Below are 14,317 nucleotides of genomic sequence, written 5' to 3'. Positions count from 1 at the left end.
TGAAATACTAATATTAAAATTACACGTTAAATATTGAAATCGATCGTAATTTTACTCTGTCTGTTTTCGCAGTCCGCCAAGAATACAGAGGGGTTACTCGTGGAAGCTATCGCGGCCATCCATAACGAGGAAACGTTGGTCCCAAACGGAAGACGACCCTCCTGGAAGAGCCATTGTATTAAACAACGGTCGAAGCGCTTTGCTTGGTTCCAATTCAACGTGAGGCATAAATAAATTAATAACACGGGATGGTCAATAAAATGTAGCATTTGCAAATGTTATTTCAGTAAAGAGAAACCCGTTATCGGTAGACTGCTGATGTTTATGCAAATTCGTATTTTTATAGACAAAGATAAAGAACAAAAACGAGTCAAATAAAATTTATCATCTAAATATTTCAACATGTGTTTTATTTTTTATATTCATGCATTTGTACGCATCTTCGTATATTCTTATATATCTACACTTGTTATGAATATCCGCAGTCTAGCTGTCAGTCTATATAGCATAAATAATTAATAAAAGATTTTTCCTTTTATCATAAACTCGTCAAATGAATTTTCAGTTTCAACAGCGGTTATTTGCACGGTTCGATAAGAAATGACACGCAATGCGACACGCCAAACAATCGTACGACAATCTTAATGAGCAATAATCGTAGCCTCAGCCCTAACAATTCCATTGGAAGTCGTAGCTCCTCCATACGACGGTATACAGCGACGCCCAATCAGGTAACTGGCTCAGATTTCAGAGAATATGACAATGCAACAAAATGTGAACTGAAGATGTGCTATACTATTTAAGGCAATAATTAATTTGTCCTTAGAAAGACTTGCAGGAAAATGAAACTATTATTTGTGTCTTATTAAATTCTACTTCACAGACAGTACAAATACTGTAATTTTCGAAAGCTAGTAGTTTAGACATTAGACTTAGAATATCTTAGAATATCTTACGTATTAACATTCATACTTGAAGGAAGAAATACAGTGAAATGACATTTTAAATATATCGCGGATATTTGTTGTCTTCTGCTACTACGCAATTTATACATAGATTAAAAAGAAAAATGGTAATGCAGAATCGAGTATATTATTGATACGTGAGTGTAATGGGAGGAATATGTGTTCAAGATGCGTTGGATCGGCGATCTCTCGCGTAGAAACTCGCTGCGCGGATACGAAAACGTTCAGTCGCCGACGAGAAAGAGCCTAGCTGTGGACGAGGTGCCCGTGCAATGCTCAACGGCACGTACAATTAACAATTTGTCAATGGAGACCGGTCCACTGCCCAGAATTAAGCAACTTCCCGATCAAGAAGACGACAATCCACGCACAGACGAACAGGCGCCACAGTTGAACGGTCACGGAAGCGCGAGTAGCATCGAGAGAATCAAAAAGATCTTCATGTTTTTTGAACCTAAAGGTTGCCTTAAAGAGCGCGACGACTATTCGCTCTATCTTTTTCCTCTGAGTAACAGGTATGTTCGATAAAGTTATATAAATAGTAAAAAGATATGAGCAATGTTTTCTTGAATAGCTTTGGCTTGGTAACACTAATCACAGGCACCGATTAATTATGGACATACAGCGCTGGATAAAATGCTTTTGTTTATGTTTGGAGATACGCGTATTAGGTGTACAAATTAATTTTGTGCTTTCATACTCGATCGTTTATAACTACGGTTTAAGTAAAGATATTTATCCATCATTCTCAACGTGATCTCTATTATAACGAGTCTATATATAATATCTTATTTTAATCTCTAGATCTAAACGATTCCTCATCCTTGCGTCTCTGACAGATGAAAACTGATGTACTGCTTGTATTTCAGGTTTCGCGTTTTGTGTCGATGGCTGGTCGATCAGAGATGGTTCGACAACGTGGTCCTCTTTTTCATTGGTCTTAATTGCATAACATTGGCAATGGAACGGCCGAACATACCACCAGACAGCGGGGAAAGACTTTTTTTAGCGAGCGCGAACTACGTTTTCACCGGAGTATTTGCCATCGAGATGTTCATTAAGGTGCCCTATCACAATTCAAATTTCTCCTTTCGATACCTACATAATTAGTTTCTAAAATGGTTCAACTTTATAATAGGTCGTCGCATCTGGAATGCTTTACGGCTCGGACGCTTACTTTACTTCTGGGTGGAACATTATGGACGGAGTTCTCGTGATCATTTCCATTATCGACTTATCGATGTCTCTACTTTCGTCGAGTAGTCCGAGGATATTTGGAATACTGAGGGTACGACACTTCAACTATTTGTTGTTTATGGTTTGCAATAACTTTCAAGTTACGAAATTCGACCATAGGTCGGTTGAAAGTGGGGTAAACAGCTATTGCATTGGATAAAGAACTACTAAATATGGGCCATAGACATAGTAATTTTTATTGTAGTAAATTCAAAGAAATACTCTGAGTTCGTACTTGGCATTTTGGTGTCAACTATGTTCGGATCAATATTAAGTAACTGTTCGAGACAACTGATAAATTATTATACAGAGTATACAGGATATCCCAGAATTGGTACAAGAACCGGAAATAAGGGGTAGCTGAGACAGTTCTGAACCACAATATCCTTTGCAAAAATGTCGGATGGTCTTCATTTTTGAATTATTAACGAAAAACCACCGACCAATTGATTTTGATTTTGATCTACTCGCATCATCAATATTTACTACATAGTTCTGGCCCTTGCGTCGAATTCAATCTCTTTTTTTTAAATAATTAAAAGTATTTTCCTACTTTTAACGAACATCCCCATCATCTTCATGATTCGTTAATCGTTGCTTTGCAGGTTTTTAGACTTTTAAGGTCGCTGAGACCGTTACGAGTTATTAATCGAGCTCCTGGTTTGAAGCTTGTTGTTCAGACATTGTTATCCTCTTTACGACCTATCGGCAACATCGTTTTGATATGCTGTACTTTTTTCGTAATCTTCGGTATCTTGGGCGTGCAGCTCTTTAAGGGTGCCTTTTATTATTGCGAGGGGCCTGACATAAAAAATGTGCGCAATAAGACGGACTGCCTAGCTGACAAACGTAACGTTTGGCTGAATAGAAAGTATAATTTCGACGACCTCGGTAAAGCTTTGATGTCGCTGTTCGTGCTCTCGTCGCGGGATGGATGGGTGAACATCATGTACACCGGGTTGGACGCCGTTGGTGTCGATCAACAGGTAATTAATTAAACCTTTAGTACAGCCATATCAATTAAATACTACGTTTCAGTGTCCTTTGGTTTGTGGAAAATGTTATGCACTTCGCTAACATCGGAGTAACATTGGGTCGACATTTAGTTATAGTTATAATTGGATTGCAGATGCCTATGCATTTAAGACAAATGTAAATATGCGAAAATATACAAGGATGCGAACAAACGCATAAATACATAGAACGTCGAAAATAAAATATACACGATACAATATTTAAAAGACGAATCACACTTTAATTTAAATTTATATTCTTTGTCTGTGTACGTAAAAATATCTAGTTTAAAAATAAAAATATAGCAAATATAAAGCGTTCCGTTTCCTTTTGTTGCAGCCAATCGAGAATTACTCGGAGTGGCGGTTGTTGTACTTCATAGCTTTCATCCTGCTGGTCGGTTTCTTCGTGCTTAATATGTTCGTAGGGGTTGTGGTGGAAAATTTTCACAGATGTCGCGAAGAACAAGAGAAAGAGGAGCGCGTGCGACGGGCTGCCAAACGGGCCTTACAGATGGAGAAGAAACGACGAAGTAAGAAAGTTTCGCGTACCGCTTACACGCGATAACAGAATAATGGAGAATTGAACGATACAAAATTCGTTGTCAAGCACTTGAAAAATTGTACACCGTTAAAGTAATTTCTGATCGACGTCACCAGACAGAAGAAATCCACTTAAACTGTGAAATGTGAATGTTTTTCAAATGTTTTTTTAACCGTTCGCCATGCTTGTTTTAGAGATGCACGAGCCACCTTATTACACGAATTACTCGAAATCCAGGCTGTTCGTTCACAACGTCGTGACGTCTAAGTACTTTGACCTAGCAATCGCTGCGGTAATCGGCCTGAATGTTGTAACAATGGCGTTAGAGTTTTACATGATGCCGAAAGCTTTGACTTACGCTCTAAAGATATTTAATTATTTCTTTACTGCAGTCTTCATCCTCGAATCCTTCATGAAGCTTCTTGCTTTGGGTCTGCACCTTTATCTTAAAGACAAGTAAGGGATATTCTACTATTCCGTCGTTTCACAACGACAAGAAACGATGTCTATCGATAAAATATATATATTTACTTGATATTCGCTATTTAATAATATTTTATTCGATATTCGTTTCAGATGGAATCAGTTAGACGTAGGAATCGTAATACTATCGGTAGTTGGCATTGTTCTCGAAGAAGTTGAGTCGAAAATCATTCCCATTAATCCAACCATAATTCGCGTTATGCGAGTCCTTCGAATCGCTAGAGGTAGGTTGGATGAATTAATTCGGAATGTATTCTACGATCAAGTGTAGACACTTTATGGTAGAATTTTAAATGTATTTATTTAATTAAGGAATGGTCTTTTCCCACAGTTCTGAAGTTGTTGAAAATGGCAAAAGGAATACGAGCCCTTCTCGACACGGTAATGCAGGCATTGCCTCAGGTCGGGAATTTAGGTCTACTATTTTTTCTGCTTTTCTTCATCTTCGCAGCTCTTGGGGTGGAACTCTTTGGTCGTTTAGGTAAGTGCCACATGCATACCACACGATTATCATTTAAATTCAGAATTAGTTAAATTCCAATATCTAATTATACATATTTATAATCTTCATTTCCATTAGAGGAAATTTAAAAATTATATTTTTGTATTTTACAAGACTTAAGTAAGTATATTTTGTTTAAAAACTCGTATTATTATCAACTCTATTATTAGAAACTCTTGCTTCTGAATAAATAAGTGGTTTTGCAAAATATAAAAATATCATTCTTAATAAGAAGTGATAATTTTGAACCAGTTGAATTTGCGTTCACTGTACATATGAATCTATAATGAATATCCATGAACGTGTGCGACAATCTAGTCTTACAAGTATCCGACTAATTAAGAATATTTTCTTTATTCAAATGGAACTTGTTAATTTATATACAATTCTGATTATTCGTAATATTTTGTAAAAGAAAGTTTGCCTCGACTGTTTCCATTAATACGCGCTACTTCGTTCCAGAATGTAACGACGAAATGCCTTGTCAAGGACTCGGCGAGCACGCTCACTTCAGTAATTTCGGTATGGCGTTTCTGACGCTCTTTCGAGTCGCAACAGGTGACAATTGGAACGGCATCATGAAAGACACTTTAAGAGACGACTGCGACGAGGCAGCGGACTGCGTGAAAAATTGCTGCGTGAGCACCATCATCGCCCCGATTTTTTTTGTCATTTTCGTCTTGATGGCGCAGTTTGTTCTCGTGAACGTCGTCGTTGCCGTACTCATGAAACACCTCGAGGAAAGTCACAAACAGGTAAGGTTTATTGAAAATTAGTCCCATTAGTGATACGAAGGGGAAGCATATCTAAGACGGCCCGAAAGAGGCATTTGACAATCTTTTCTGGACAAACAGACAATTTTCCGGTAATAGGTTTGAGAGTCTTGGAAAGAACATTTCTTACTGCATATGTGGCAATTTTTATATTTAAAAATATCTTACAAAAACAACGACCTATGTCGAGTGCGACACACTTTGCGGCGCGGTGTTAATGTCATGGTAAAATTTTGTTTTAATATTCTTTACCGTTTCAACAACAAAATTCTAGAAAATCGTTTATTTTTCAGTCATTGAACCAAAACCTCTTTAACACCTCTTTAACATCTAATAGCAAGGTTGTTGCACTCGTCATATAATTTTGAAACTGCTTCATTCGATTTGAAATTGATACGCTAGATGGAGGACGAGCTCGACATGGAAACGCAACTGGAAAGAGAATTGGCCGCGGAGCAAGAGGAGCTCTTGGAGGTGGAGGAAGAGGACGACGATGATGTTGTGAAGAGAGACGGGGACAGCGATGATGGCGAAGGAGAGGACGACGACGTCAGGGAACGAGAATCCATTTTAGTGACAAACGAGAAGATTCCAGTTACCAGGCCTGGCCTCGCCAAAGTTCGTTCCTTGCCGGCGAATTTCATTTACAATCCACCACGAGAGAGAAGTGCAGAGGGTGCGTTTACCATTAAATATAAACATACCATACTTTTCAACGTATTAACCCTTTGCACTTAATTAACCCGGTGCATATTTATGTCAAAAATCAAAATTGTATACTATTCGAATGTGTAAAACGTTTAAAAATTGAGGAACGGTTTGTTTCACGCTATTTTAAAAATGCCACGTTCTAAATACGTTTCAGATGGGTCTTCTGCGTCACTATCGCGTCGCAGCTCGTATCATCGTCCCAGTTCGAGACCGTCCAAGTTCAAGTCAAAGCGTCGACAAACATTTCATTCGGGGCATCAACAAAGAAGATCGTTACTGCCGATGCATTTCGAAGTCGCCGAAGTTTTCGAGAAGCCTGTGAGCAACCTAAGCGTGCCTCGAATTATCTCGCAACACAGCTACGGCTCGGCGAGTCGTGATCTTAATCATGTGCAACGTCAACGGTTACAGGTAAATCATTCTAACTAAAAATGAAAACGACTCACACTACTCACCGATCGAAGTTCTGGACGATTATAGAATCTTCATCTGTTACCAAACTTTTGCTCCAAATAAAACAATGATTCGTATTCGCAGGCAACCAGCGACGGCCCAGAGAACAAGTCCCTGCTGAGCGTGTATAGAACACCAGCGAACTCCTCGCCCATGACTCCGGCCGGGTCGGTTACCGGTCTAACCTGTCCTAAATTGTGCAGCGATCGTTACCTTCTGCCAACGGCCATCATTTACCCGTCCAAGGCAACGTTAAGTCGCAGAGCATCGAGCGATACGCAGTCACAGTCCGACACGTACGTCACCGCAAGCACCGCCGGAAACGCCTCGAAGACGTCAAGCGTGACGAGCGTCTGCGAGGCGTCGAGGAGCGGCTCGAAGATGGAGGATTCGAAGGCGAAAGACGAGAGACGGGTATCCGCGCCACCGATGGACGATCTCGACGTGCAGTCCGTTATAAACGAAAGGAGACCGCCCAAGCTGAAGAGCGGAAGCTCGGCGGCGGTGTCGAGCGGCGTGGGCGATCAGCAAGGACCAACGACGCGGACCGGAAGTTACGGGCGCATTTACGTTGCCGAGGAGAGGTCCGAAGAGGCGTTGCCGATGTCTAGTAGCAATATGAGCGACAGCATGATCGCGAACACGAGTGGAAGCGGTAGCGGCAGCGGAAGCGGCAACGGCAGCAGAAGCGGAAGCAGAAGCGGTAGCAGAAGCGGCAGCAGAAGCGGAAGTAGAAGCGGTAGCGCCGTCCTCTTCGTTCCAGAAGGAGTCTGCGCCACCATTGGCTCGGATGTGAGAATATACGTCGACGACACCGACTCGGCGAGTAGCAACAATCATCGCAGAAGGATGCACAGCGACGAGACACCGGACGTATCGACGACGATGGTCCTCTCGGTGACCGAGGTGCGCGAGGACACCGACGCGACGGAAGTGACCGGGGAAAACAGGCCCGAGAGACCCGAGAGACCGTCCACCGGTGGACCGTCGGATCCCTCTTAATCACGTGGACGATTAACCAAGAATCATCCCCTTTCCTGAAAAAAAAAAATAAACAAAAGAGTATAAATTTTTATGCAACTGCTAGCCGACCATGGTATCCACGGCGAAGTACCATGGAGAGTGCTGCGAGGGTTCAACTGCTGGGCTCTAAGAAAGACTGTAGTGCATGACAATATAGTCGTTATATTCTATTCACTTCGTCGCCGTGAACTTGCCAAAATGAAAGGAGGGAAGGAAGATACCGCCGAGAATTTACAAAAAAGTAGGGAACTTTAGGGTGATGGGGGAGGTATAACAACACGCAAACCCGTTTACGAACGTGAAATTGCGGGAACTGCGGGAGTAATAATTATACTAACGATTACAATTCGATCGCGGGCAGCTCCGTAGCTCGAGTAATGATAAACTAATGAAAGCGCGCTCGCGATAAACGCAAGTATAACGCACTTAAAAAAAAAAAAAAAAAAACCTATGACAATCTATTATTGCCAGCGGAACTGGTTTTACGTTCCGAAACGTTACGAAACGTCGTGGAAGTCGATTCGTAGGAATTGGTAGGACGAAGACGTGTAGCGAGCGGCTTCGATGCTTCGGACACTTTGCAATTTTTACTTGGGTGTTTTGTATCTTTGTTTGTGATAAAGGATAAAAGTAATTAAGGTATACAGTGGGTGCAATCAATATTTATTATTAGTTTTTTTGAAGGTAGTAAAGAAGCACGTTGGTATAGCGCGTTTAATTCTTCTAACTGTTTAATACTTGATTCTTAATAGCTTTATCCTTCGTCATAGGCAACATTATAGAGCTCTCAAGCGAACAGCTTCTTAGTGTCCAAGCATCGAAGCAGCTCGAAGCAGATAAAATTAGACGATATAGTAGCTCTTAGGTAGAATCTGTCGAGTCTACGCGACAATTGCAATTAATCGGACCACACTTTCTCGCCTTTCCTTTTTCTCCAGCTCGTGAAAATTAACGCGTGTCGTTCGCAGGAGAGTTTCGAGAGCCGCGGCGGATCGTGGTAGCTCTCGACGGAGAAACGAAAGGTGCCAAAACAAAAAAAAAAAAAAAAGAACAAACATGATGAAAACGGTCGTTTACCGAAGTGCCAGAAAAAATCTAGATAAAAAAAAGAGAAAGAACTTTCGGAATAAACGTAGCGTAGCCATCTTCGCAACGGAAGATTTAGCTGTAAAGAAGATTAAAAAAAAAAAACTGATGAATCGTTAAAAAAACACTAGACGTAAGACGTACCTTCGTATCGAGTATTTTCAGAACCAACGTACAGTCGAGAGAAAGGGTTGAGGGGGTGGATGGGAAGGCTGAACAAACACTGTTACGATTGGCTGAAGTAATAACAGCCAGTTGGAACAGCTCAGTCGATTATAATGGTATTTTTGTCTCTTTCGCTACCACTGTACATCTAGCCGAGTTCGAGGTAAATGTGATTAGAACCTTAAGACTAATCCGACACGTTGTGATAATCTTTAATACAAATTGAAACTCGTACAATCTTATCTCCATGTCAATTGGTTACGTTCGACGAGTTCTCGTGGAAAGCTATGTCGAGCCAGCTGCCGTGTACTTCCGGATAATCCTGCGGCGACGAACAATCGTGGAAATGCTCTCTCTTTCCTCTTCGTTTCATTTAAACGCGTTCTAGAACGTTCTTCTCGTTAACATCTGTGATATACTTTAATCGTAGTGTATTTCCTATAATGGCAAAACAGAACATCAGTGAAAACAGCGACAAGGAAACAACAGCAACAACAACAACAACAACAACAACAACAAGGAGAAGCAACAATTAGAAACGTAGCTAATTTTTTAAGAAAAACGAAGACACGTGTATAAGCCTCTGGGTAAGGAGTAAGAGAGACACAAAAACGTGTAATATAATACCGTGCGTAAACGGACCGTAGGTACAAATCTTAGGGATCGGTAGAATTCGTTCGGAGGAACGTGAAAGCCTTAGTAAACATGTGTCTGAAAATTAATAACTTCGTAAGCGCGCAGCTTTTTAGTTCGTTGGGTAAAATTTGACGGTGTTAGTTCACGAAATCGCTACCACATGGCTGTCTAACCGATTCTATTCTCGCAAGTTTCCGCTTCGACACCGATTTCTATATATACAAGAGCGTTTTATGAATTGTGAACGTAATTCCAAGATCGAATTCAGCGCACAAAAGTAACGAAACAAATTTTTAGTATGTCGTTAATTCTAATTCCAAGCAGAGACAGCGAAATTCTATTGCTATAATTATTTGTAAACATTTTTTTGATACTATTCTTACTAACGTTACTAGTTTCTAACATCTTCTGTTGAGACACGAATAATCAGAAATTCTAATAATTCGAAGGTTAGATATTCGTATTATTATTTTTTGCATATTAAATTTAGTCTTGAAGTTACGCTTACATTTCGTGAAACTTCCTGTATGAACGGTGAAGTACTCGAAGCACACTTAATCGATACCTTGGTGTACTCAGGGGCTTAGCATGCTAGTGTATGTAAAGTGTATAGGTTTTGTCTCTGGGACTTGAACTCTCGACACTTAATTGCTTCACCATATTTGCCTCCACTGTTTTTCCAGCATTACTATATTTGTTCATTCAAGAGAACACTTGTGTTTAAGACAGGGTCTCTGAATAATTCCACGAGCAGATTCAGCATAAAATGCACAGCATCTATCTCTCTCATTCTATGCTTTCTAAACATACTCCATGCATATGGTTACGTGTAGCAACTTGCAAGATTTCAGACTTACCGAGACATTATTACATTATACCTATCAATTGGATCATGCTTGGTATTGGTACATTCACAACTCGTTAGAAACCCAAGAAACTAGAGAAATCTAAAATATTAAATTAACTCGGTTTGAAAAGTCTTAATTGGTAATTTAATAAAAATTGTGTACTTCTCACTAATTTCTTCAAAATTGAAGGGAAGAAATAGAATGATAATTATTGCATTAAAATAATAATTTATAAAGAGAAGTAATAATTTGGAAATTAATTGTTATAGTACATTTTTATTTGGATTATATTTGATCTCTAATTTTGTAGTTACTATCTTATAAAGTAAACTTTTCAACTATTTTATCACTCAGTCGATTTTCTTTATTAATTAATAACGATAGCAGCTGTAATTGGCGCATAAAATTATACAAAAATATTGGATTGATCTTGAAAAATTAAAAGTCAAACTACTGTTACCAAGAAAAATGCTGTTTGTTTACAAAAAATGTCAATGAAAATTAATCATCAACACTGACACATGCCATAGAATGATTGATGTCCCGACAAATCAACTTGTCCAGAATTATAGTTTGGTCGAACTCAATTGACCGTTCCATGCCACTTCGCCAGCTGTGATTCATGCGAGAGGAATAACTATAACATCGAGCACAGATGTTTAGTCCTGGAAGCAATTCTAAAACAAACATGAACTAATAAGTACCAAGTTAGATGTACACAAGCAGTACTGAAGTAAAACTGCTGACACTTTGCAGTGCTCCATTAGTACTATACATCTGAGCTTCACACTGTGGAATAGTGGTTTAGAATCTAAACTTTAAACAAACAGAATGGTGGGGATAAACCTTCGATAGGCTTGGTTCCACTTGGGTGAACTTGCAATAGACATACTTTATAGTGGATTATTTCAGTATTCCTTTTGAGCATTTCATCTTTCCTCCATTAACTCACGAGACTCATTTTACGTGACCCACAGTATGTATAGTTATAAAAAGAACCATCGAGTTCCAAACTATACAGCTGATTACTTACGAAACTATAAATTTCCAAACACGTGTTACTTAAACTTCCTGATTTTTTTCAACGAGTTCTATCAAGCTTCAACGTTTGTACCATGGTTTATTCGCATCCATACTACATATACATTGTCGGTGGAAGAGATAACGATAAACTTTCCATAGAAGACTCGAGTGGTTTGTAAATTAATAGTCCCTAGACCACAAAGAACCCAAACATGCTTCTAGACACTCGTGATAGGGTTGCCTTAGTTGATTACTTCTGTCCAGATCCTTCGGGTTCTGCAGTTAGAAAATGATCGTTTAAGATCATCGAGGGGTTATCCTCACCACTGTTACCAGTAGGTACGTGTAACGTGTTCTACAATCAGAGAGACAATCTATAATATTACATGGTGTGCTTCGCAGTAGTTAAAATTATTTTCGAAGCGATGGGACTGATGCTCGATGAATTCTATCGATACCAATTATAATTATAGTTTTACGTCAAACAGTATCGAACATGTGGGTATCAATAGAATCGTTATTCGTTCGATGCTTTCTGAATAATGTTGAAATTGCTTGGTCAAGCGAGAGTGAGGTCTGTGGTTTATCGCGCTTAGGTAAATTATACTCGCTCGATTGGAAAGTATCCCTAAGTTTATAGAAACATCGAAACGGTGGATCTCCAGAAAATGTGACGCCACGTTACAATTCATACGAACTTAAACAGCCTTCAACGAGTCAATTCAATACTTTAACTCTTTGGGCCCTTTCTTGGGGCCCTCTTCAGAACTAAGTAACTCAAAATCTAAAATTAGGAAAGTACTTAAAATAACAATAAATAACATAAAATTAGAGTACTCGCGAATTCTTGTACTTGCACACTTTAATAACTAAAACTGTTAAAAATAAGAGTAAATTTTAAGTGCATCGGGGTTGAAAATTTCCGTTACTATTACGAATTACGAGAACGTAGAGCCTAACTTTTCTATAAAAAGCCTTCTATACAGATCAGTTTCTCTTTATTGAGCAATGGTTTATAACGTAAAATAAGTGTTAGATTCGTAAATTTTCTCGAGGTGATAAGGAATGGAAAACGATTGAATTTATATAATAGAGTTCTTACGACTAATTTGAAATATATTTACAATTAAGACTACAATGTACAGAAGAGAAATCTCAAAACCATGTTTCTTGAAATCAAAACTAAATACCATCTATATAAGTACAAAAAAAAAAACAGAATCCACTCTTGATTACTTGTTAGATAAGAAATGAAACATTTTGTAATTACTTGAAGTCGTAGATGTTTGTTTTTCCTTTTTAGAGTATATTGATATCGGATATTGATAACAAAAAAAAATGCTCGGATTCGTGATCAGGAGACGTTTCAACGTTTGTCCTAAGAAAAGAATCTCCACCTGTGCTTCGCAAATTGATAATCGACAATCCTCGTGTACCTTAGAATAACCGCGGTCTGGAGTGACTGGCAAATATTTTTGGCTCATTGTACCAGTTCAATACTGTTTTCTTATTTTAAATAGATTTACAATAGTCTCGATACCGAGAGTCGGAGATTTCGATAGCTTTTCGATATATCTTATTAACTACTTTGGTATCGAATAGTTCGAGTAGCAGTCCTATCGCTACATCTGGAGCGGTCAATCGTGTTTGTCGTGACTATAATGTAGGAAAAGTACAGTAAATCCTGTCTAAGAGGCGCTCGGTCAGGTCTCGGTTATGTTGCTTAGAGATGGAGGTGAATGAAATTTACTTTATCACCGAAACAAGCAGGAAAATGGTCGATTTTTGTTATAAATCTACCATTTTTTACTCTCTAAATAAACCTTTGCGCTGCTTCTTACAAAGGAGCCGTGGCAACCTAACGCCGAGACTGGCTCCAAGACACCAGTTTCAAAAAGTGGTGAGAATCACCGGACGATTTTTAGAAGGGATCTACTGTACTTTGGTATCGAATGGTTAACATTAGCATCGATACCAAATCTCGTCAGTCCCATCGTCACATCTCAAACGGTCGATCATGTTAGACGTGACTCTAACGTAGGAAAAGTTACTCTTAACTATAGTCTTTAGATACCGAAACGCTCTATACGTCTCTTCCACCGGCAATACGTATACATATAATAGGAGGATCTACTGTACATACATACACTTACGAATATTCTACATACTCTACACTCGGTGTGGTTTATTTTGATACTACCGCGTGCGGTAATATTTAACGATTGTCGGAATAAATCCAACAAAAAAATAAATAAATAAATAAATAAATAAATAAAAATAACAAATAATAATAAAGTAAATAACTCTATGCCTTCTAACGTTGACGAACGTTGACGAACCTTCGTGCGGTGGTGGTGTCCGCATTTCGAAACAATCAACAGCAACCGGCGCCTCCTTTTTCGTTGACTCGAAGATTATAGGTTGCCAAACGGAGGCGGGCGAAATTTGATTCGAATGTTGAATGACGAATAAAATCAACGCAGAGCGACTTCGTCTCAACATCTACTCGAGTACTTGAATTTTTGATTCGATTCATTGTAAAATAATCCATTCTGAAAGTTGATCGAGGATGTAACGAATAAAGTGTTGTTCATCTGTTATTCGTTATTCGAAACAATTAATTTAGAGAAGAATTTCGCCCATTTCTGGTTGCCAAGCGTCAAACGAGCGCTGTGCGCCTAGGCGACTGGTGCGTAAGCGGAGACACGCGACAGTGTCGAAACGATCGGTCGACCGATCGCGAGAATCGATCGATCCGTGTTCCCGTTCTAGGATCGATCATCAGCTGCCTGTATTAAATGTAACTTCGGTCGTTCGATAATCGTCTAGCTGTAACAAAACTATTACTAGCTGGTA

The 14,317-nt window shown here is 39.2% G+C and overlaps 1 protein-coding gene across 2 annotated transcripts in view; it reads left to right on the top strand.

Moving 5' to 3' along the window:
* LOC128885613 (voltage-dependent T-type calcium channel subunit alpha-1G) overlaps positions 1-14,061 on the top strand; it is a 98,022-nt gene extending 83,961 nt beyond the window's left edge. For both annotated transcript variants that reach the window (XM_054139715.1, XM_054139714.1), the window contains 14 exons: positions 73-219; positions 566-731; positions 1,134-1,480; positions 1,835-2,027; positions 2,104-2,253; positions 2,807-3,187; positions 3,555-3,747; positions 3,953-4,214; positions 4,335-4,465; positions 4,573-4,722; positions 5,206-5,498; positions 5,919-6,192; positions 6,382-6,638; positions 6,765-14,061. In XM_054139715.1, the coding sequence (XP_053995690.1) occupies positions 73-219; positions 566-731; positions 1,134-1,480; positions 1,835-2,027; positions 2,104-2,253; positions 2,807-3,187; positions 3,555-3,747; positions 3,953-4,214; positions 4,335-4,465; positions 4,573-4,722; positions 5,206-5,498; positions 5,919-6,192; positions 6,382-6,638; positions 6,765-7,682 (3,862 nt within the window). In that variant the 3' untranslated portion in view covers positions 7,683-14,061. The remainder of the gene's footprint in view (positions 1-72; positions 220-565; positions 732-1,133; positions 1,481-1,834; positions 2,028-2,103; positions 2,254-2,806; positions 3,188-3,554; positions 3,748-3,952; positions 4,215-4,334; positions 4,466-4,572; positions 4,723-5,205; positions 5,499-5,918; positions 6,193-6,381; positions 6,639-6,764) is intronic.
* Positions 14,062-14,317: the final 256 nt, after the last annotated feature.

The sequence above is a fragment of the Hylaeus anthracinus genome, unplaced genomic scaffold, assembly GCF_026225885.1.
Source record: "Hylaeus anthracinus isolate JK02 unplaced genomic scaffold, UHH_iyHylAnth1.0_haploid 11981, whole genome shotgun sequence".
Taxonomy (NCBI): Eukaryota; Metazoa; Arthropoda; class Insecta; order Hymenoptera; family Colletidae; genus Hylaeus; species Hylaeus anthracinus.
This window is presented reverse-complemented; position numbering and strand designations above follow the sequence as displayed.